A 23,619-nucleotide genomic window follows, 5' to 3' on the forward strand; every position below is an offset into this window, starting at 1 on the left:
CTGAGCATCTAGGGACATCATAAAGATTTGCAGAATGTAAAACAATGACTCTTCTAATGTTTTAGAAAGTAATTATTTTTTTAAGTAAAATATGCTGTGTGTTACTGAAACGGTTTATTTTCAATTGAATTCAAATGTTTATCAGAAATCAGTTCCTACTGCAGTCGTAATAGATCACTATAGAGCTTTGGGGTTTGCAGTAATTTTTAAAGAATATGAGGGGTCCGTCATCTTAAATACAGATGTTCATCGTGTACCTGGTTCTCACATTGCGAGTAACTCACTCTTGAAATGAGCAAAAAGCATCCTTGCGGCAGGATCCTTAAGATGTTCGCTTAACAGAAAATCCGCAAGGAATGTGATGTCAGAGTTCTGGTTCTTCAGGAAGGGAATTCTGGGAACAGGCAGAGCAGCTGCAAAGATGCAGTTTTATTCAACCAAAACCCAAGAGCACAAAGCAATCCTGCAGACTCATCATCTGATATATTTCTCTACAAGGAGAAATTGTTCACAAAACTCTCTTGAAGCTAATAACTATCAGTGGTGTAGCTGGCAATTGCTTATCTTGCTTTTAAAACTCTCAACATAGGATAAATCTAAATTCCCTAGGAGGTTGGAGATTGGATCTGGAATAATCTTAGCTTCCAGTTTATAATTACTTTGTGCATTTTAGGATCCTGGTTGTGTTGTTTTCGACTTCATTAGTAAGTAGTTCCTTAATTTTTGAGGAAATATTTTAAATTTCATTCCACTTCAATGATGATTTAAAATAGTGACATTTCCCTGGATTTCAGAATAAGCATTTTTTTTTTTTCCTGACAGACGGTACTGAAGAAAAGTTGAGTGATGCCCCAAGTGACTAGGGTCTCTGAGATGCCAACACAGGATTGTGTGACTTTTGGGGACCTGGGGCTTTTGGTATTTATAGGCTAGAAAAGATCCTCTAGGTTTTGGATGTTTTTCTGTAACTCTCATTTCATGGTGGAAAGATAATATTTTGGTCAGTCAGGCTCTCAACAGTGAGTAGTGAATTTCTTATATTTAGAAATTAGAAACATCCACGTGGGATAAATGGATGCAAAATTGCATTTTCCTACCCAGTAAAGGGCATCTCTAGACATTCCACTGAGAAAGGGGAGGCAGAGCTGGACACTCTGCCAGACACGCACAGACGGGGGACACAGGGTCCACACCAGGTCGAGGGGCCAGCTTCAGGGAACGGCTCCACCCAGTGGCGAACCAGCTCTCCACGGCCCACTCACTACGAGTCACAAATGAGATCTGGAAATGCAGCCGACTTTACTTTCACATAGGAAATGATTACGGCACCACATGGCTTAGAGCACAGAGAAGCACAGACGTGAGACTGATGCTCAGTGTTTATACATTATATCAAAAGGATATCAAGGCAAAAGTGAAGATAACGTAGAACAATTTCATTAAGGCCTTGTTCCCATTTTATAGTTATTAATCATAAGCTTTTATCTGTGTCAGAATGTGCAAGAAAATCACAATGGACTTGAGTGTTCACTTTTTTGCACATTTGAGGTTGGTCTAAGGTCAATATATTCAATTACTTATGGTTGAAGGAAACTTAGGGATTAATGATTTTTTAAAAGAAATATAGACAATATTGATTAATAATTTGTTTTTCTTTTAGTACAGATACCAGTTCTGTTTAATCTTACACTATAAAATACAGAGATATACTTGTGTCTGTTTATAGATGGATGGATAATCTTCCATTTGTATCATGCCTGACAGTTTTTCAAAGTGTTTTTATTACATTATCTCGCACATACGTTATTTCCTCTGATTCTGGCAAGAAGGGCCGGGTGGGGCTGCCAGGGCCGGTACAGTTCGTGTTTCACGGGAGGAGGGAGGCTGAGAGGTTTATGTAACTCACTTGAGGTGAAGCGCTGAGATTCTGTGTCTCTCATTTCAGTGATTTTTTGATTATATTGTGCTTCATGATGTTATGTTAATAGTGAAATGTCACTGTCCAGCTTCATTTATAGGATTCTCTTGACAAGGCCAAACTGACTTCTCCCCAGCTGGCCAGTCCGTGGGGCAAGCATTTCTCACATTTCACACATGATTTGATTACTTCTGCCCTAAGTGAACAACCTACTATCCAGGTATGAAAAACATGATTAGAAAACACTTAGCCATTGTATTACCCCAACAAAGAGCCATCTTCCACATTTCTCCAAGTAAAAAGAAGCTTCAAGAGTCCCAAACAAAAAAATCCTAATAATGCATGTCATCAAGTCAAAACTGGACACCTTCCATCTGTTTCTTCACCGTGGAGAATGCTGCCTGGAGACCTTCTACCCAAAGACTTCTCAGCTCTGTGGCAGGACTCCCGGTCTCATTTCAGCCTCGAGGAAGCAAAGGTGACAAGACACAAAAGCTCAACTTTCTGGATGGCGAGGATCATTCATCGAGCTCTTTTCTGCTTCTGAGTCTGTTGGCCAGGCGACCTGGATATGATAGGGCTTCAGTTCCTCAGGAGGGATGAAATCTGGGGCATTGCTCATGAGGTCGTGCCCCCGGAAGGACTTGGGGAAGGCTATGACGTCTCTGATGCTTGGTGCTCCGGTGACAAGGCACATCAGTCTGTCTAATCCTGTGAGTAAAATACAGTATTAACAGATGAGCATGTAATCTAACATTAGGATGGACTTCATTTTTCTATAAAGGTTGTAAAGAACTTTTAAACAAGAATCTTTACCAAGTTGCAGCCAAGCACAGTTCACTGCCTTTTTAGGGAACTTTCATTTGTTTGCATTTCAGAAAAATACTCAGGACCAATATTCACATGCTGCTGGGATCTACGGTGGCAGTAGTTTAATGAGCCCTTAGCAAGGGCTTACTAAGGCCTGAGCAAAATTAGGTGCTGTGTAGGGGACGCCAAGAACACCGGTCTGTGCTGTTGAGGGCCTGTAACCGGGTGGGCTTCTTAGAATTCCTCACTCTGCCCTGCTTGACAGAACAAGCAGCGTGAGCAACCACGGCCCTGGCCGGCAGATGCTCCTGTCAACCGGCCGAAGGCCCCGCAGCAGAGCTTCCCAGACCCTCATCAGTGTGTCTGGGCCCCGGGGCTGTGGGCGATCCTCAGTGCAGACTACGTACTTTCATGCTATTAAAAAGCCTCTCAACTGCAAACTCCTTGTTAAGTTTGCTCTTTATAACTAGTAAAATATGTTTAAAAAAATATATCATTAAAATGAAAACAAGGTCTTGTAGGACCCTTGGGCTCGTCCCCTACCTTATTTACTCCTCCATCACCCCCCATGAGCTAAGCTCAAATCTGAGACGTAGTGCTAGGGATCGAAATGCAGCTTGTAAAAGGACAGACTTTACCTAAGGCGATTCCTCCGTGAGGGGGCGCCCCGTAATCCAAAGCCTGGAGCAGGTGGGAGAGCAATGTCACATCTTCCTGAAATTAAAAGAAATTCAATTTAAATATATACTGAGGGTCCACTAAGCGCCATACGGTGTGCTGAGGTGTTAAAGGGAAAATAAAGCTGAGTTAAAAAAGAACCTTAATAGGTTTACAGTTTAGTAAGAGAACAGGACAAGTCACAGATATTAAACATGCAGAGAGGCGCCTGGTCTCCCTAAATGCAGCTATTATTATACTGATACCGCAGAGTCAGACCCGCACGGACATGGAGGGGCGGGCTCTGGAAGGCAGGACGAAAGCAGGAAACCATTCTGCACGGGGGCCTGGGGAGGGTCAAGTGTCAAGCGCTGCTGGGACAGGCGGGGCAGCTTGGGGGCTGAGAACGGGCCACTGGGTTTGGTGACCAGGAGTGAGTCATGGGGCCGAGCACGTGGAAACACTGGAATTCTGTCCGCGAACGGTTCTCTAAGCAGACTGCAGATCAGAATCCAGCGGGGCGCTTCCGAGGAAGCCGTGCCAGGACCTCACAGTGAGAGCTGGCGACGGCACTGGTCTGGCGGGCGGCAGCGCTACGTTCTGCTCCCGCGTGTCCCACTGTCACGGGCGGCAGGGCAGGGCCACCGGTGTGGAGGGGAGCGGCGGGAGCGATGTGTTTTCACTGACTCTCAGAAGGTTGGCAGAGAAAGGAATGAAAAACACAGGCTGCCAAACGGAAGGCTGGAGGCTGCGACTCTGGGGCGCGGTGTGTTAGGGGCCCCGGTGCCCTTAACGTGAGGGGGCTGGTGCTTCGAGTTTGCCAACACCGACCTCAAAGCCACAGTTCCAGCCCAGCGTGCACCCGGGAGTCAGTCCACAAAACAAGACTGTGGGCGAATTAATTAATCTGCCTCAGTGCCTCATCTGTAAAATGGCAGAATAAGGGTGTTTATCTCGGAAAGTAACTGCGAGGGTTATGTGTGTCAATGACACAAAGAACCGAGCAGTGCCTGGCAGGCCAGTCAGCACCCGTGAACAGCCACCGTCGCTTACCGACCGAAGTCTGCACTGAAGGCAGAGAGCCAAGCCAGCACTGTTCTAAGCCTAGTGATGCCTCCATCATAACGCATTTTAACAGGTAAATATTCTAGTTTTCCAAAAGCCAAGGCCGGGGTAGACGACGAGGTCACCTTCAGGACCGTTTCCAGGATGTGGCGCTGCAGCCGCGCATCGTGGATTCGGATGGACCCGCCTCCTATCTCGCTGCCGTTTAAAACCAAGTCATAGTGCTGGCTCCGGACCTAGAAGATTCAGGCCTTTGTGTCAGAGTCTCTGGCTTTCTGTTCCGCAGGCTGAAGACATCGCGGCTGCTCAGAGAATGTTAACTACTGACTCAAACCCGACGGTTTCTTCTGGGGCTTCCAGAACAGGGCCGGACTGCAATGGGAAGTCCTCTGCCTTTGTTCCCACGTTTCCTTTTTACCTGGAAGGGCAGGTAAGGTACCTTTTCGGGCTCAGCAGACAGGAGGTGGACGTCGCTGGGGTGGGGAGCAGTGAATGGGTGGTGGGCTGACTCCAGCTCTCCGGGGTGCCCCGCCTTGGGCAGGAAGAAAAAAAATCCCCCCCAAAGGAAAGAGAAGCGAGCCGGGTCACGCAGCACCACGCCCCGCGCTTCCAGAAGGTCGGCACACTCCAGTCGTAATTGTCCCAACAGAGAGCACTGCAAACAGAAGACGGGAACATCGAGGTAGGTGACAGAGCAGGCAGCAAGTGACGGCTGGATTCTGAAGCCAGGCCACTGTCTGAGAAAGGATGCGCCAGTGATAGAAGGGACACCCTAAGTTTCTCCGGAGACAAAGGCGGGAGGATGACCTGACTGCGACACGGCTGGGGATGACTGTCAGACTCAGCAGCGTGGTGAGCACCTCACAGCACGGCGACTGAGCACACAGCTATCAGAGCCTGACTGGCCTGGGTGTGTCCCTCCTTGGGTCTGTCCCTAACTTGTCTGCACCTTTCCCATGGTAAAATGGAGATGAAAACATCTACTCCAAAGGCTGTCGTGATGATTCACTTATTAAGAACTTCGTGTTTACAGCCCAGCACTGTTCTGAGTACTCGGTGTGTATTATTTAATCCTCATGCCAACCCTACTGAGAGAAGTACTGATACTCTTACGTTTGTAAAGATAAGGACGCTGAGGCACAGAGGCTAAAACTTTTGCTCACACACACACACAAGTGGAGGAGACAGAGTTTTTTTTCTGACCCCCAAAGTCTGGTTCCAGAAGTCACACTCTAACCCACACCACCGCCGGTGAACCAGCGTTTCCTGGACATGGGCGGCATGCAGGCACTCACCGGATCCTCACCACACCCGTCAGGAGCAGTAAGGGAGCAGTAAGGGCATCGTCACTGTGACGGCCACCATTCAGACTGTGCAAAACCTCGAAAATGAAACTACTTTTTCATAATTGTATAATGAATGCCAACATCCCTCTAAGTGGCCTTCCTAATGAGAGCCAGGTCCGATCTGTGTGAACTGTGCCCGTGGAGCCTGGTAACTGGTGAAAAAAGCCTAGTTTTTCTAGACGCTTTATGAAGCACTGAAAGATATTTATCTTTCAGCTCTGTCTGATGACATGAACGCCCAGTGTCAAAGCCGCGCCGCGTGCGGGGAGGAGGGGCGCCGGCCAGCCTCGGCGGCACGGGAGGACTTCTCACCGCTCTCGGGTGCTCTCCGGCCGTGAGCAGGAGCACGTCCCCTTCCTGGGCCTGCATGCGTCTCATGAGTCCTGACCCCTGCTCCTCCACGATGAGCTTGGCGACCGGGGAATTCCAGTTCCGATTGGCTTTTGGGAATACAGGTAAGACTTCCTGTGATAAAGACAAAGACTCCGATTTTTTAAAAAGTGGGGTCGGCCTGTCTATCTTGTGGTACAAGGACTTATTGTTCCTAATAGGAGAGAATCTGCATGAGATGATCTCTATTCCTTCCCTGAACCCCTTCAAAATGATACTAATGGAATTAAAAAAGTAATCTCATCACAATGAAAAAACAGAGAGAATGGAGGACGAGGAGGAATATCAGCAGAGAAGAGCTTTCTGCAGGTTTCTGGCAGGTTGCAAGTGAATGGAACAGGAATGACTAAAGATTCGATGTGCAGGAAGCTCTGGCCAGAGACCGCGAAGCAGCCCACTGATTTTACCCTGCAGAATCCTGGACACGCTCAGGGCTCTTTTGGAGCTTCGTCTCATTGCAGGAAGTTAACAGGGAAAGTTTAAAATGGACAAGAAGGGGAAAAAGGGCAGTACGTGGCCAGACGTCTGGAAACAGACCGCGCGACATGGGACCAGGGTGGCGCAGGCTAGTGCAAACACTAACGCGTTTCATTACGAATCGTTCTTCATTGTTTTTCAACCGCGGGCATGCGCATACTGCTAAGAATATACAAACGCTAATAACAATTCAAGCCAAATCAAGTTAAAACACTAATAAATTAAAAAAACAAGTAGAACTCATTTCTAATATAAAAATTTAGAAAATTAGGGAAGTAAAAGAGAAAAGAGGAAAAGAAAGAGTAGAAGAAGAAAAGAAGAAAACGTAGTAATAGTTCAAGTTAAAGGCTGCCAAGTTAACCTTCAGGCTTATCTCCTAGATGCAGGTTTCAGACACTAGTAAAATAAAAATAAAGAACCCAAATCAGGAGATACAGGGTTGCCAATTTCGAATTATATCAAGGGCATACAACAAACCCAAAATATTATCTACTATTGCTATCATTTCATAAAAGAGCATTTTATAGCAAAAAAAAAACAAAGCCAAGAAGTAAAGGATAGTTCTTTAAATTCATTTAACTTTATGAAAAACTTTTTATATTTTCCTGACTTTTCCATTATGCCTCGGCCAGCCTTGGAAACCACCATCCTAATCTTTCTCATACTGAAAAATCTCTTTGAGCTTGAGCTCTGAGGCTTGGGAGGCGCTGGTGCGACAGGTGCGCAGTCCATTTTCAATTCACAAACAGTGTGAGAGTCAGCTGTGACCCACGTACGTGGAATTCTGTGTTCTCCTTTTCTTACGAACATTTTCCCCATATTGCAAACTCTTAGGAGACAAAGTTTTAGAACAAACTTTAATATGAATTCCTTTGATTACACTTTAATCTATTTAATCACTTCCCATATGGTTTCATTTTATTCCTGTTATAAATGATATTGTGATGAGCATAAAGACTCCTCATATTTTGGGTCCTTCCTTTATTTCAAGTGTGTCACAGAAAATTAGTGTCTCAAAAAGCCTTTCCAAAATGGCCGAGGCAATTTATATTTCCAGTGAGAATGTAAGAATGCCCACTTTCCACTCCTGCTCCTCCGTATTTTAGTTCTGCCATTAGCCAAGCCAAGAACATAGAACATGTCCATCAGAGGTGGATTCGGAGTTTTAAAAACCAGTACGAGAAGAACAATGAGTACAGGCTTTCTTTCCCACCTGCCACACTCTCATGTAAACCTTGGGCACTGAGGCTCTGCTTGTCTTCCTAACTGGACTGAAGTTCCATCGTTTCTTTTAAAAATATGATTAACGGTGAATTCAACTGTCCAAGTTGAAATCTTAGAATTATACCCAGAGATTAAGATTAAGTTTAAAAATAAAAAGAGGAAAAGTAGAAGGATGATCTGAAAGAACAAGACCCTCGAAACTAACAGCGTGAGCGTTCGAGCAATTGTTAGTTAAAAACACTGAGTCCATAAAAGACAGAGGAAAAAATGCTCTAATTAACTCCTTACCTGGTTAAAATGGTCAGCTGCAAATTTTCTAATGTGTTCAATGTCTTTCCTTGTTAAGAATTTCTGATGAAAGAAAATCGGAGTAAACTCATCAATATGACACTCAGCTTCATAAACATGTTTATATCAAATGGAACAGAAATACATGTTGTGCCTTTCCATCACAATAGATTCAACGAAAATTTAATTTCTGTTGCCAAATGATAAAGTTTTTAAGCTTGTTACAGGGCTTTTTTCCCCCCAATTATGCAAGTCTCACTGAAAATCGCTGTGAATATATTCCATGTAATATGCAGGATAAAGGTTCAAACTGAATCTTTACAACTGAATTGTGAAAGAAAAAATAACTTTCAGGTCAGTAAGATGATTCAGAATTTGAATATTTCAAGTCTCTTAAAATTCTTTAACTTTTTCTAAATTGTCTCAATATCTTTCTAAGTGAGACACTATCATCAGAACTAATAGTCATGGGGCCCTTAACTGGGTATGGGAGACATGGGAAGGGGGAGATGGGTCTCATGACCCAGCAACTCTTACGATCTACTTAGGGAAGAATGGACATCCTCAACTTGGGCTAAATAATACAGGCGACACTCATTACACTGAGCTTACCTGAATCTATTCATCATGTCTGGACTACAGTATGGATACCACATTACATTCCACTGAACATAGGAAGTGAATTAAAAGTAATGAGACCGAACTCTTACTCCCATTTTGAACATACTCAATAAGCTTATATATCCAAATGAGTAGTCTTTCAAAATAGTGATCTTGTTCAAAAACCAGCATACAAGGGTTATGTTGGGCTAAGCTAACAGTCCTTGGACAAACTGAGGCTGGAGACAAAATATGAATGCTATTTTTTGCTCATTACTGGCGGAAATGATCCCAAATGAAGTACAGGAGTACTTTATAGCATTGTTTAGAGAAGAAAAAAGATCTAGATCTTGAGCATAAACTCATTTTCATAAGGTTTTGTTGTTTTCTACTTACAGTTTTAGAGACACCGTCAGACTTGATATAAGAACATATATTCTTGTTTGCAGAGAACTGCTCTGTCTGAAGTTGAAACGTGCCGACACTGACCATCCGCACTTCCCAAACACACAGTGCACACACGGAGAACTGTGCCTCACTTACCGCTCCGTCAGGGACGCACATGGCTTTGACGGTGCCCTGGGCCGTCCCAAGCGCCTCTTGAAGGAACCCAGCCTCTGTGTCTCTGAACGCATCACTGAGATCTACGATCTGGAAAGCGGGTAAAAATAAGGTCAACTAAACATGAAGGAATTTTTATCTCAAAACATTTCACAAACAAGATTTTAGAGAAGAAAGCAGATCTGTTAACACATATAGAGTACATTCACAAGGTGGTTACCACGGGTCGGCACTATGACAACGAATGATGGATTATTCGTGAGTATTAATTTATTTCATCTGTAAAACAAGAGTATGAAGCAGGCGCTCTTATTATCCTTGCTTAATAAATGAAGAGTCCAAGGCGCAGAGAAGGAAATGCCTTGCTCAAGATGACACGGCTAGGAAGTGGCAGAGCCAGAGTTGAACCTGCGTGGGCTGACGTAAGAACCGCTATTCCACGTGACACACGAAGAAACAAGGGTGGTGAGCTGGCAGCTGGGAGAAGGCAGTCAGGACTTTTTGTGTACTGTGTTCTTCACTCTAAGAATTGAGCACTGCGTATACACAGAGCGAGCAGAGCTGTTTCTAAGGACCGTGTACTGAGAACAGACACAAACGTCACTGCATCACCAAGACAAGGGCTGCTCCTTTCTAACAGCAACTACCGAGGAGCTCGCTGATGGAAACTGCTCCTAATACCTCCTACCCTTACCCTTAGTTACTGTGTGTCCATCTTAATAATGTGAATAAACGTTTCCATACGTTTGAGCTCTTTAAAGAACAATGGAAAAGAATAAACTCTTCCTCATTTGCCTTCCAAGTGTCAGTTTAGCTGAAGAAAAACGAGAGGGCAGATTAGGGTTTTTTCCCTTTTGAGTTACCATTCATGCCCATGTGATGAATAACTTGTCAGTCATAAAAACTTTATTGCAGAACCTCGCTCTTGGAAATGGGCTTTGGAACACAGTAAAAGACAGGGAAAAAATACTGTAACGCTAAGAAGCTCCTATTCTCTCGGCGTATCTCCATGACAAAGGTAACAAGCCAAGGTAACGACAAAAAAATATGATAAAACTGTGAGTGTAACTCGTTGTAGATTTCAAAGTGGTTCGAAAGACTGCAGGACTGTTTGGGCCAGAGACCTGGACAGTGAAAAGTACCTTCATCCCAAAGCGAGTGTCGGGCTTATCAGTTCCATAGCTGGCCAGCGCCTCAGCAAAAGTCAAAGAAGGAAAAGGAACCCCCACAGGGCCTTTGTCGCTGGGCCAGGAATACTGGAGCAAACCCTCAACGAGACTCCGGATCCCGGTCTGGTCTACAAAAGACATCTCTATGTCAATCTGAAACCAAATGACATAGGTAACTAACTTGAACAGCCACAACAGTCACATGTACGTATTTATATATTTCTCTGGTTTCAAGTCACCATAGGATTCGGGACATAAATACTTACTACACAGAGGGGAACAAACACTACCGGACGGCTGTTTTATGTCTGGCACTGTGCTAATGCTTTAAACACATCAGATTGTTTAATATCCATGACCATCTCAAGGCTAAGGCTCAGAGAAGCTAGGTAACCTGCCTGTGAACGTGTAGTTGGTGAGCAGTGGAGCTACACTTGATCCCGGGTCAGGCCACCTTCAAAGCTTATGCCTTGTGTGCTTTGCCACACTGATTAACATGCTACATACAGAAACCAGTCACAATAGTTCTGATGAATCCACAGATTAGAGAAATAGTTTAAATATCAAGAATACACAGAATTATTGGTTCTTAATGTAGAAGAGATATCTTAAGAACGTTATCACATCATGACCATTGAAGCGCTGTGAGAATCTCTGGCTTTGCGTACTTGATAACTATTCTCAGTGTAAAAAGGAAACAGGAAATAGATCAAAAAGGAAATAATCAGTATCTGAAATGCAGACTAGTTTCATTAAATATCTGATGGATAAGATGTAATGAGAAGGACAGTATATGTAACTACTGTTCTGGTCGGGAAATACTTGGCTGTAGTGAGGCGGAACCAGTGAGAGACAAGTGAACGTAACTTAGTACCTGAGTGAACTCGGGCTGTCTGTCTGGTCTCGAACCTTCATCTCGATAACATCGGGCAACCTGAAAATATCTACAGTTGAAAAACGGCATGAGTCATGGTTCTGGGAAGACTTACACACTTTTCAACAGAAGTTCATGGCAATACAGATATGAAATAAATGAATAATGGTAACTAAAGGATGTAAGAAATTTAAAAATCTTTCATGGTGTTCTAATCAGCTACATGGCTGAGCCATGAGAAATGGATTGTTCTATCTATTGCTTTGGAGACACACAAGGGCACCCTTGGAGAGCCGCACATGAGACCGATAGGCAAGGCGGCGCACGCTTCTTTCCAGACCCTTCTGCGTCGGCTGCACTGCAACCTGTACTACTCCATGAATAGCTTTCCTGTGCTATGCCCTCCACGCTCATCTTCGTCTGCTGAAATGCAGCTCTTTCCCAGGAGGCCTAGCTCAGAAAGTTCTTTATAACACTTCCCAAGACAATAAAATTTCAAACCTTTTCAATACCTACTTTGCAACTCTCAATGCACTTATTTTTGGTTTCCGTCACAGTTGATTTTATTATCCTGTTCTTACCAGACCCATTAACTCCTTGAGAGCAAAACTCATTCTTTGTTTTGAATCCCCTGCCACAGCTACTAGTTCTGTACTTGGTGGCCACCCAATGAATCCTCACTAAATGATGACCATGAAGTTTTAGGGTATTTTGCGTTTTCCAAACTCTCAGACATTTTCTAACCTTCTTTTAAGAGATCAATTTTTCCCCTCCTCCCCACTTTTATTTTTCTGACAGCTACTGAAAGCTCACCTGTCTAAACCACCGACCATCAGAAGCTGCTTAAACTGCTGAGGACTCTGAGGCAGAGAATAGAACCTCCCAGGTTCCCTGGATGGTATTACAAACTCTTTTGCACCCTTGTAATGAGAGAGGGAGAACAGGGGTACTATTAAAAACAGAAACCCAAGAACTGGAGGAAGTTACTATTTCAGCCCTCAGTGAAATAAAATAAGAGCAAAGTCCCCACAATGACAGATCATTTTTTGCAATCCCCAAAAGGCTTGCACATAGTAGGCTTTAAATAATATTTGGACATAGTAGGTATGAAATGTATGCTTGTTAAAATGAATTCTCAAGTCTGTTACTAGCTAAACGAATTTTGTGCATCAATTCCTATTCGAGTGTCTCCTAACTGCTTTTCTAAATTAAACTATAGTTTTACAAGTCCATAGTCTGTATAAATAGGTTAAACATCAAGATTTAGAAATGTTAGCTCTTAATGAAGAAGAGATCTATAAGGAACCAATTCATTATTGATTTGCATCTATAAAACTGAAAAGAAAGAAAACTCACATTGAATAAAAGGATTCTGACTCAAAACCTGGCCTATGTAATTTTCTAGACTCTTAAGAAAATCTAGTTAATATGACCATCTTGAGGTAGTAAAATAAATAAAAGAAATACAACCAAGTGAATATAAGTGAAAGCGGAGTGGTCCAGTTTTATAACTAATAGGACATCGGTAGGCTGACTTAAGGAACGTACATACCCCTGGGGTCCTCTTAAACAGTGTTGGTGTTTCCACGTCCACAAACCCTAAACAGAAAGAAATGCCTCAACTTAATACATAGGAATTTGTCAAATATGATGTCTGTGGTACAGTCCAACAAACTTGAGGCTGCCCTTCATTAGGAATTTTGACTGAAATAAGTTACCAAGCCCACGGATCCTGGTTTCTACAACTCCAAGGAGGAAGCTGAAGGTTTTCATAAATCTTATTCTGTTCATACAGTTGATGCTTTTGTCATGAAATAATTCTAATTATTTGATGGATTCCTGTCTACTGGACTGTTCCGGTTTTCTAAATGTTCTGCTAGTGTAGCGAAATAACACAAATAGAGTAGAAACAACCCCAGGACTCATTAATGAGTCTAGTTTATTTTCCATGTCATTTCTGAGCTTACAGCAAATGATACATGAGCATGAAAATTACGAAAACGTAACAACCAAAGGGCTGTCCTACCTTCACTAGTGATGGGAAATAATGTAAAAGGCACCATCACCTTTGAAAAGCTATACTTGTGATGTGGTAGGCAACTAACTTATGCTCTAAGTTACTAAGTTACACTGTAGGACAAATGCCTGGAAAGTAACCTTCCAAAAACTGCTGTACACATTAAGTGAATTCCAGACCTCAGGCCCCAGCTGATCCAATGATGCTGACGAGAAGACGTAGTAAAACTGCTGAACGAAACAGCAGAGATGCTAAAAAGCTGCAAAGGATACGCAGCCATCCCCCTTACCGTGCAGGTTACAGAGGTAGTCCCGCATTTTCATGACCATCTGGGACCTCAGCCGCAGGTTATATTGCATTTGGAAGCTACGCAAGTCTAAGTAGCGATACTGCAAACGGAGAGCCTCTGTTTTCTAAACAAATTTAAAGATTTTTGAGTTTAAATATTTTTCAAATCATATCTACATGCTTAGGAAGTCAAGCCAACATTTTATCACTGTTAGACGCTTAAACTTAGTAGACATAGGATCTCCTATGCTACTTGGCCATTTCCAAGCTAGACATAAATTTCCTTTCAAAATGTAAAAAAGAAACTAAAAAACTTGAATAAAATCACACCCCAAGTCTTAAAGATAGAACCACGTTTCAAGCTGTCTTAAAAAACAGTCTAGGTGTTTAGAAACTGCAACAGCTTAATGAGTTGTCACTATTTAAGAATAGTTCACCAAGAAATTGTAGAAATGATGGAACATTTCATGATACATCTATAACAAAATGTTTAATGTTGCAATAGTTAAAGTTTTTCTTTAAAAAACTCTGGAAATGCTTCTCTGCTCATTAACATTTTCCAGAGACCTTATTTTATTAATCACAGAGGATCGCACCTTCACAAAGTCCTTAATTTCAAAGGGCAGCTTCTTGCAGGAATTCAGAAGTTGAGCTGTTTTAACCTTGATTTCAATGTCACCTGTTGGCATTTTCTTAAAGAGAGGAAAAGACCTATTTTCAAAATCACTCGTCAGGACGTGTACACAGTGAATGTTTGTAAAACACATGATTTACTTCAAATGTAAAATGCACAGTGCTTATAATGTATAGTGTAAATGTCTGTGCCTGATTTTGACGTTCTTATGCATATCTGTAGCTGATGTGACTGGTCATTAACAAATGTCCTAATGTGTATTTATATAGGTGTGTGCGTCTGCAGTGAAGACTTGGAGATCTGTAGGATCATTTGTAGAACTTACAGAGCTGTAGTGCCTGATGTCCAATAGGAGCTCGGCCTCTGTTGCCTGAATGTGTAATCAGAAAGTGTGAACGTGCACAGGTAAAATTTACATAGACAAGGTCTAAACTACTAACTGGGTTCTCTTGTCCTGGAGGTCGGGAAATCACTGTCCCAGACACTTGCACCACAGATTCCATGGGGGCTTCACATAAAATCTTCTTCACAGAAGCAGCCGACTATAGAATAAGAGGGGAAAACAGTTCCAAGAAACAAATGAGCTTAAAGGAAATCTGTAGTAACAGACTTTCTATGGTTCAGAAAAATGTTAATACTCATGTAGCCTGACCGCCATATACACTGGGGCTGTCCTTAATGATTTTATTAAAGAGTTTGATAATTGCATCCCCATTTTGACTCCATTTAATACAGCAAGTCAAACTCTTAACAGCTTAAATTATTTTTCCTTAAAGGAAAATAAGGAGAACGATTAATGCAAAAAAATCCTACATAGTTCATGAACCCTGATCCCTGAAAGATAATTCATTGCTCTTATGTCAAACACTAGAGCTGAGTAGGTATTTTCCTTGGGCATACAAGCATTTGTAAATATTGCCACAATAGAAACCAATGCTGCGCAATAATCATAACGAGAGTTCTTTATCTTACCTAATTTTAATGGGAATTATTTTTGAGCAGGTAGTACCTTCACATGGCTGAAAATTCCCAGGGTACAAATTGATACACAGTGAGAAGTCACCCTCCTACTCTTGTCCTAAAGCCCCTTAGTTCCCCTCCCCAGAGGCACCGTGTTACCAGATACTCATGTGTCCTTCTGGGGACATGTCAGAGAGACACACCCACACTCACTCTCTCTCTCTCTCTCTCTCTCTCATATAATAACAGCACTCTGCATAAAACTTTGTATCCCATTTTTTCCCTATCTAACAATATACTTGGTTTCCTCCGCCCTTTTTAGTACATAAAGAGCTTCTTAACCTTTTTTCTATGGCTGTACGGATATACAATTTTTATACCAGTCTCTTATTGGGGAACATCTAGATTCCCAATTTTTTTCTATTAAAAATAATCCTGCAATAAGTAACCTTGTATTTATGTCATTTTGCACCTGTGTCAGCCTAGGTGTAATTGGCTAGAAGTGGGTCACTTTTTAAAAAAAGAGTTGATTTGCAGTAGCCTTTTACAGAAATTAGCCCTTTGTTATTTGATGTGCTCATTAGCATATGTCTTATTTATATTTATATAGGGGTACATGTTTGTAGTGAATATTTTTTCCCAATTTGTCATTTGTCTTAATGTTGCTTATATTGTTTAGTTTTCATTAAGCTCTGAATTTCAAACCTCAAACATACTTAGCTTACTCTAACCACAGCATCAAAGAGGCTTTCGGTAACAGTACCTCATCCTGGGGAATGACAATTTGAACGAGCCCGTGGGAATCTCGTAGCACCAGGAAGATGTTCTGCCTAATTAATGAGGAAAATGAACATGTTAGGATAAAATCTCTGAGCCCAAACTTGAAACAGGCAAAATAAATTAAACAAACAAAAGACCCATATGAGTTCTCATATTCCTTTTTTTAAATATGTGCTTTCATTAGCTACAGTCATGAAATTTTCTATGAAGCTATTTAAGAAAAAAAGACTTTTTTCATTTTCAATTTTTATTGCCAATTATATATACACACGCACTAATGTTATCCAGGTGGCTTATTGATGAAAAGATGTTTAAAAAATTTAAATTTTCATTGGCTTACATCTTTATAAAAAAATTTTATTAAATTTGGAAACTTTCCACATATTAAAATCCAAGGTAATACTTTAGAATATTAGAAACATGATTGGTCATTTTTGAAATATAGCAACATAGTCTTTTCCTAAAAAATGATACAATCTAAAATTTTCTAGAAAAGGTCCAACCACTAATTTAATACCTTTATAATCCATCACAGGTCCCCCAAATCCTAATATTTTAGTATTGAAGCTACATATCTCATACTTAATACCAAGAAGAGGGTCAGAAAGCCTCCCCAGATTTTGAGTTGAGAAGATAAAGTCAGCAAACTTATGGGTCAAATACTCATTCATTTGGGACATAGTCTTTAGGAGGGTCACAGAATCTATGTATTTGGGATCTCTTTATTGTGAATTAATGTACTATTCAGAAATGTTCTAGAATACAGAGATGAACAACAACAACAAAAATTGGCTCTAATCTTAAGGAATCACTGTTCTCTACCTATATTTAGAATAAGCTTTTTCATGCTCGTGAGAAGCTGACCAGCTGGTCCATTCCCAATTATTGGACCTAGGGACTGTGAAACAAAAATTTTAACTTCCAGGGCTGAAAGTCTTTTTAAAAGAAAGGGTTTATTAGGCCATTGCCAGCAAAAAATGACTGGTCTTGGGCGTGGAGTCTAAACTACCAGCAGCATGGCTGGGGAGAAAAGACAACATGTCTATCATCCCATAATTTTGCAAGTGTCTTTGTACATCAAGTTTGCGGGGGGGAGATGTAAGCCATTCCGAAAGAATCTACATTAGCTATCGACGAAGAGAACGGGAGAAGGTGATGCGGGCTAGGGGTGGGATTTGGAGAGCAGCAGAATCCGGAAAGCTCCCGTGTCAATGAGCAGGGGCCTGGGGCTTGAAAAGCCTGGCTAGTCACTCTTTTTAGATAGTCTTAGAAATTGACCTGGAAATTAGTTAATAATTCCAACACACACTAAGGAGTGCGATCAGTCTTTTGTTGGTTTCGGACTATAGCTGTTAACTGACTAAGCCCTTTTTGTCTCTTCCTTCTACTCTCTGGCCGGCTGTAATTTAATTTAGGACATCTCAGAATTTTGTCCTAGTCAGGACTCTTCAACCCTCATAAGCCAAGGGATATTTCAGTCGGTGATAGATCACACTTCCGCAGATGTTACTGGTACTTAGTGAGAGTGATACTATTTGGGTCTTTCGAAACAAAATTGAAAATTCAGTGAATTCTGAGAATCCTGCAGTTGTAAAGCTTTTATTCTTCTGACTGTTTAAATTAATGAAGGTTTGAAATTGCCTTGGGAACACCACTGCACATTAAAACATCTGCCTTGATTTACCTGCGGTACTGAATCCATCCACACAAGGTGACTTCTTGGCCTAAGTGAGAAGAACGCAACTCTCCACATGTGTTGGTCCGGGCAATAAAGCTACTGAATTCTTAAAAAGAAAAAAGCAAGATTAAAAATATCTCATTTGCAAACTGCATAAAAATAAAGACTCAAATCACATCATCTTAGGTATGTCATGTCAATGGATAAAATTTATAGTTAATGTAGGTCATTTGATTCCATCAATATTAAATTTACCTGCAAATGTCAAGTAAATAACTGTCTTAATGTAAATTTCTGCTGTTAGGAAATCTAAATTTCTTTGCTCACTTAGCATTTGCGTTGACCAAAAATTACCCTATTCCTAATAGTGCGCATTTCTTCCCAAGTGAAATAGGACCTTAGGAATTACAGAAGTTTGATGCTGCAGTAACTAACTTTAGTATGAATCTAGAGTGAAAGTCACTTGCACTCTTAGAAAACACTACTCAAAATATTTTTAAACGTGAAAGAACTTTCTAGGCTTCTTACTAGTAGATGGGGTCAAATATGTAGTAACAGAAAGAAATCTAATGATGGGCAGAGAACACAGCGCAATAAACATATATGCCTTACTGTTGAATTGTACACCTGAAACTTACTGGATTTCGTTAACCAAAGTCACCATAGTAAAACAAATGAATAGAATGATTTGCTTCTACACATAAGGCCATCCAGTTAAGACTAGGGGGGAAATGGAAGGGGAGCCCTGCGCCTGCAGAGAACAGGAAGAAGTGCTGTCAGAGGATGAGAGCGCGTCAGTGCTTTCACCTGGAATTCTCCTCTGCGGACTCAGCACCAGATTCCTGGAGAGAGAACCCCAGATCAGCTGGCCGATCCTTCCGGTGGGTGCGGCTAACTCCCAGTTTAGCCGATTTAACCAGCAGGAGACCATGGTGCCGCAGGGAGCGGGACACTGGCGAATCCCACTGCCGGTGTTGGATGGCGGTCAACAATCCGTTTTGGAAGTACCCACGAATCCCTTAAAATGCTAGCAGTTCCCACACTCGTCTCCGATACTTAAGCCCTCCTCCGCCGAACATTCGAGTACACGTGTCAGGAAACTGGATCGTCCTGGCAGGTCGCCGGGGCCCTTGGGGAGTGGGTAGGAGAAACCCGCGCCACCCGGTGCATCAGTCTCCACTTATTCACTACCACGGCCACGGCCAGAAGCGCGAGGCTGGGCCCGCGCGCACGCCGCGGCGGAAGGGGCCGGCTCCGCGCGCACGCCGGCCCTTCCTGCCCCGCTCCCCCTCCCCGAGGCGTCCCGCGGGCAGGACCTCCCAGGCTGGCGGCCGACCTCAGAGCTTCAGAAGGAGGAAGGACGGCAAATCCAGAACGTTCTGAGGGCCCGAACCCCGCACGTAGACCGCCGGGAGGAGTCGAGTGCACCCCAAAACGCCCGCGAGCGCGCAACGTTACGGTGAAGGCATCCGACCAATCAGAGCGCAGGCGCTGCCGCCATGCTTCGCGCGGGCGGAAATTGGACGAAAGCTTCGCGCGCGGGGACAAGCCGTAGAGCAACGGCCGCGAGCTCAGGCGGGTGGACGATAATGGTTAGGTCGCTCGACCGTGCCCTCAGTTGAAATGGCGACCTCCGTTGCTTCACTCACTTGGAATTGGCGGCCGGGAGGCTCCCTGCGTTCGGCCGCAGAGCGAGTCGGGAAACGATTTTAAACTGCGGTGGCGGCCGGGGGGGAAAAACTGCATCTTCCCAAGGGCGGGGTTCCGCAGCTGGCCTGGCCACCCGTAGGGCTCCGGTGGAGAGAGCGAGTTGGGACACACTGTCCTTTGCCTTTCCCCTCCGCGGGCGGTGGCCGACTCAGCAGGAGCGAGCGTCGCAGACCTGGGTGACAGCGTAATGTCCCTCCGGGTGAAGTCACAGGGCTCTCCTGACGTCTGAAGGAGCGGAGGTCTTTACCGGGCACGTTTGTGTCCCCGGTGAACCCGCTTGTGGAGCACGAGCGAATCTGGAAGGGCCAGGTGTTCCTCCGGTCTCTCTCTCAGCTGCCATTTGGGTGACTTTCTTACTTCAGGGGATTTCAGTCTCTACGTAGTTTTGGATCCAGACTTGAAGCATGATTCGTGAAGCCGGCCTGGGTGACAGCGTCATCACAGCATTTCATTGGTAAGATGCTTAATGTTGGTACAGGACTGGCAGTAAACTTGATATTTTGCCCTGTTATGTGGTTGTTATCTTTATAATACTTGTGTGTTTCGGTGTGTTTCCCACTACGCCCGTGGCGCCCGGCTAAGCCTTGGCCTTGGGACGGTTGGCTTCAGGGACTGGTGGCAACGTAGAAAAGCGATTGAAGTCAGGCTCCCTTCCTTCACAGACTTAACACCAGAAAAACAACGAAGTTGTAATTGTGTGCCATGAACTACAAGTGCAGCACTTGGCGGGAGAGCTAGCTAATTTTAAACGAATTTTAAAGTTTTATAGAAATGTTCAGTAAATATATATTGCCTGGGCTTTTAAATATTATTTAAGTATAATTGGCATACAATATTATATTAGTTAGATTAGCTTCAGGTGTGTAATACTGTGATCTGACATTTACATAGCTTGCAATGTGAGCACCCCACTAATTCTCTTAATCATCTGTCACTGTGTAAACTTATCACAATCTTATTGACTATATTTCTCCTTCTCCACCCGTCCCGGCATACTCTACTCTCTGGGAACCATCAGTTAGATCACTGAGTCTGTTTTGGTTATTCATTTGTTTTGTTTTTAGATTCCACAAATCAGTGAAATGCGGTATTTGTCTTTCTCTGACTTGTGTCACTGAGCATAATACTGTCTAGGTCCATCTATGTTGTTGCACATGACAAGATTTCATTCTATTTTCATGGCTGCGTAATATTTCATTGTGTATATACAGACACCTAGTTTGCTTCCATATCTCGGCTATTGGAAACAGTGCTGCAGTAAACATAAGGGTGCAGATATCTTTTCGAGTTAGTGTTTTTGTATTCTTTGTATAAATACTGAGAAGTGGAATTGCTGGTCATATGGTCTAGTTTTGGTTTTTGGAAGACTCTCCATACGGTTTTTTATCGGGGCTTCACCAATTTACAGTTCCACCGACAGTGCAGGGTTTTTTTTTTCCCTACTAGAAATCGAGTCAGATCAAGCACAGTCTTAAAGGAGGTAGAATGGCAAAAGGAAACTTCAGATGCGGAATGTAGTCAACGGGCAAACACACGAAGGCAAGAATATGTCTAGGAGAAGTAGGAGGATAAGGACAAGCTGAATTAAGAAAGATCTTAAATTCAGAGCAGAAGAATAGAATTTACTTTATTGCCGTAAAGGTTTTTGCAAAGGTGTCTGATAATAAAGTGCCATTTCTGAAGAGTGATTACGCTTGGATGTGGAAAACGCAGAGCTGCGGTAGGTGGTGAGCACCTGGCTAAGGAAGTAGCTTTGGGAATGGATGGCAGAGACCTCTGAAGGAAACACTCGAAAGAATGTGTTTAGCGACTACCCGTTAAAGAACGAAAGTGGGAAACTATTAAATGGATTTAAATTAACTTGAAAAATTGACAGGAATTTGAAAACGGACCAGCTAGCTTTTGAAAGGAGGATGGGAAGGAGTCGAATTTAGTTTTGAGCCTGTTGTGCTTGTGTTATCTGTAAGATATTCATAAAAATGGCCCGTAGCCAGCGAGAAATACTAGACGTGGTTGAAGTCGAAACTGGGGCAGAGATGGGGAGGGAGAGAAAGAATTCCTAGTGTTTAGAATTGTGGTTTTATTTCTTTTTATGTAGATCATGGATTCTCATGATGCACCAGAATCAACTCCTAGACAGGGTGCACCCTCGAGGCTTAAAGATTATTTCATAGGTGCCACTCCTCTGCAGAAACGATTAGAATCAGCCAGGAAGCTGACGTCATTTGTCCCGACTCCACCTCGAAGGAAAATTCCCCAGTGTCCACAGTTGCAGGTATGCTTTTTGTGTTCCATTGTGTTAGTCAGCAATTGAGAATATACATGAACAAAGCATTTAATTTTTGTTACTATTTCTAGTACTTTTAGTATCTTAATCCCTCAGGTAGTAAATGAGAAACAGTTGAAAGAAAGTTATTCACACCATCACCAGGGACCCCCTGTGTTATGTCTGCTGACCTCCTTTAATCTGGAACATTGCCACAATATTTCTTTGTCTTTTGTGACAGTGATATTTTTTGAAGAGGATCGTTTCCTCTTCTCTCTTTTTAAAATAGAATATTCCTCATTTTGTATTTGATGTTTCATCATGATTAGATTGAAGTTATATATTCTTGGCTGGAATATTGTATAGGTGCTGTTGTGTCCTTGGGGAGTGACATCTGGTCCCACATAGGTGATGTTAACTCTTCATCCTGTCAGGGTGTCGTTCAGTAATTACTGTTTTATTCCCCCGTGCTGCTAAGAAGCAGTGGGGAGACACTTTTAAGATAATGTAGACATCCTGTTCCTTGTCCAAATTTCCCCATACACTTAACATCTATTGATAATTTTTGCCTGATCCCATCTTTATCATGATGGTTGCAAAATAATGATTTTCTAACTCCGTTTACTCCATATTTACCAACCAGCCTTTGGCATTCTATTATAAACTTTTCTCTTTTCTCCTGTTTATCAGTACGGATTCATGAATTCCAGTTTTTCAAATTTTGTAATTCATTACTAAATTATTTTGGTGTTTAAATTGGCCCAGATTTGTCTGGTGGCAACATGTTCTGTTTTGATTTATAACAACTCTGATGGTGCACAGGATTACTAAGTTGTAACTTTATTGAAGCATGAGATAAAGCCCTAGTCAATACAAGTTTGGTGTGTGGTTTTGAGTCATTCAGCAAGGAGCCTGGCTGATCACTCACTCATACCTTTGTAACTTTGTTTTCTTGTCAATGTTGTGTGCATAGTATATTTTGAGATATGAGAAAATTTTTCCTTTTTTTGTGAAAACTATCTTAAAGGAAAATTACTAGTGCTGGTAATGAAAGTGATGGTTCCTCATCAGAAAACAGAAATTCCATATAAAGTTTGGAATGCCCAATTCAGTGCTCCCTTATCTCTGTGATACAAACAATTTTGCCATACCTTTTGATAGTAATAAGAAAAAAGTACATAAACTGTCATGTAAAAGTTTCCATAAATACTGTAGTCAAAGCAAATATTTTTGTCAGGTAGACAATCGTAGCGAAAGTTCCACACGATAGTGGGAGCTGTGAGACTGTCAGGAAGTATGGATTCTATAGAAAAATTCAATTCAGCATACAGCTAGGAGCCTATAGGGCATCTGTGAAGACCTTCGGGAATGCTGTAGGGTAATACAAATGGAGTGTTTTTGTTTCGAATGGTACCTGTGGTTTAATAGAGCCTGGCAGAAATACTCCCAAGTATATTTTCACTTAATCTACTGATATAGGCATTGTGTCATAGAATGGATACATTGCCAAACAATTTAAAAAACTGCTTAATTAAAACCAATCACATTAGTTGCTCCAGGAATAACTACTCTTTTCAAAATCTATAATTTGAAGTTTCTAAAAGTGAAACATCAGTGTTCATCCGATAAATATTTATTGAACACCTGTTCTAGATGTCATTATTCTAGAGATGTACTAGTGAATAGAATAGACAAAATCCCTCTTTTAATCATTCTCATACTCTAGTAGGGAAAACAGACAATAACAATCAGACAGATCTATAACATCACATAGTAATAAATGCTGTGAAAAAAAGCATATTAAGGAGATATAGAGTGATCAAGTTGGAGTGGGGGCAGGTGCTACTTCAGTAGGGTGGCCTCTTGAGGACATTTGGGCAGATCGAAGGACAGGGACATGCCATGTG

At 42.3% G+C, this 23,619-nt stretch overlaps 2 protein-coding genes across 5 annotated transcripts in view; one reads left to right on the forward strand and one right to left on the reverse strand.

Moving 5' to 3' along the window:
* Positions 1 to 1,423: 1,423 nt before the first annotated feature.
* On the reverse strand, positions 1,424 to 19,173 carry DARS2 (aspartyl-tRNA synthetase 2, mitochondrial). Of its 3 annotated transcripts, XM_006907796.3 has the most exons (17): positions 18,544 to 19,171; positions 17,743 to 17,842; positions 16,042 to 16,108; positions 14,759 to 14,860; positions 14,281 to 14,376; positions 13,686 to 13,809; positions 12,932 to 12,978; positions 12,193 to 12,299; positions 11,380 to 11,449; positions 10,479 to 10,658; positions 9,319 to 9,426; positions 8,176 to 8,238; positions 6,109 to 6,261; positions 4,890 to 5,105; positions 4,576 to 4,686; positions 3,367 to 3,442; positions 1,424 to 2,629 (listed from the first exon to the last, which is right to left on the reverse strand). In XM_006907796.3, the coding sequence occupies exons 1-17, from the start codon at positions 18,665 to 18,667 to the stop codon at positions 2,415 to 2,417; spliced, it is 1,959 nt and encodes a 652-aa protein (XP_006907858.1). In that variant the 5' UTR covers positions 18,668 to 19,171; the 3' UTR covers positions 1,424 to 2,414. The 3 variants fall into 3 exon arrangements, with proteins under 3 accessions (XP_006907858.1, XP_024899643.1, XP_024899644.1); XM_025043875.1 differs by lacking the exon at positions 14,759 to 14,860 and having other exon boundaries at positions 18,544 to 19,173; XM_025043876.1 differs by lacking the exon at positions 12,193 to 12,299 and having other exon boundaries at positions 11,380 to 11,439; positions 18,544 to 19,172.
* Positions 19,174 to 19,197: 24 nt separating this feature from the next.
* The window catches only part of CENPL (centromere protein L), a 14,575-nt gene continuing 10,153 nt past the window's right edge, over positions 19,198 to 23,619 (forward strand). For both annotated transcript variants that reach the window (XM_015586190.2, XM_015586191.2), the window contains exons 1-2: positions 19,198 to 19,900; positions 21,545 to 21,721. In XM_015586190.2, the coding sequence (XP_015441676.1) occupies positions 21,548 to 21,721 (174 nt within the window). In that variant the 5' untranslated portion in view covers positions 19,198 to 19,900; positions 21,545 to 21,547. The remainder of the gene's footprint in view (positions 19,901 to 21,544; positions 21,722 to 23,619) is intronic.

The sequence above is a fragment of the Pteropus alecto genome, unplaced genomic scaffold (genome assembly GCF_000325575.1).
Source record: "Pteropus alecto unplaced genomic scaffold, ASM32557v1 scaffold101, whole genome shotgun sequence".
Classification (NCBI taxonomy): Eukaryota; Metazoa; Chordata; class Mammalia; order Chiroptera; family Pteropodidae; genus Pteropus; species Pteropus alecto.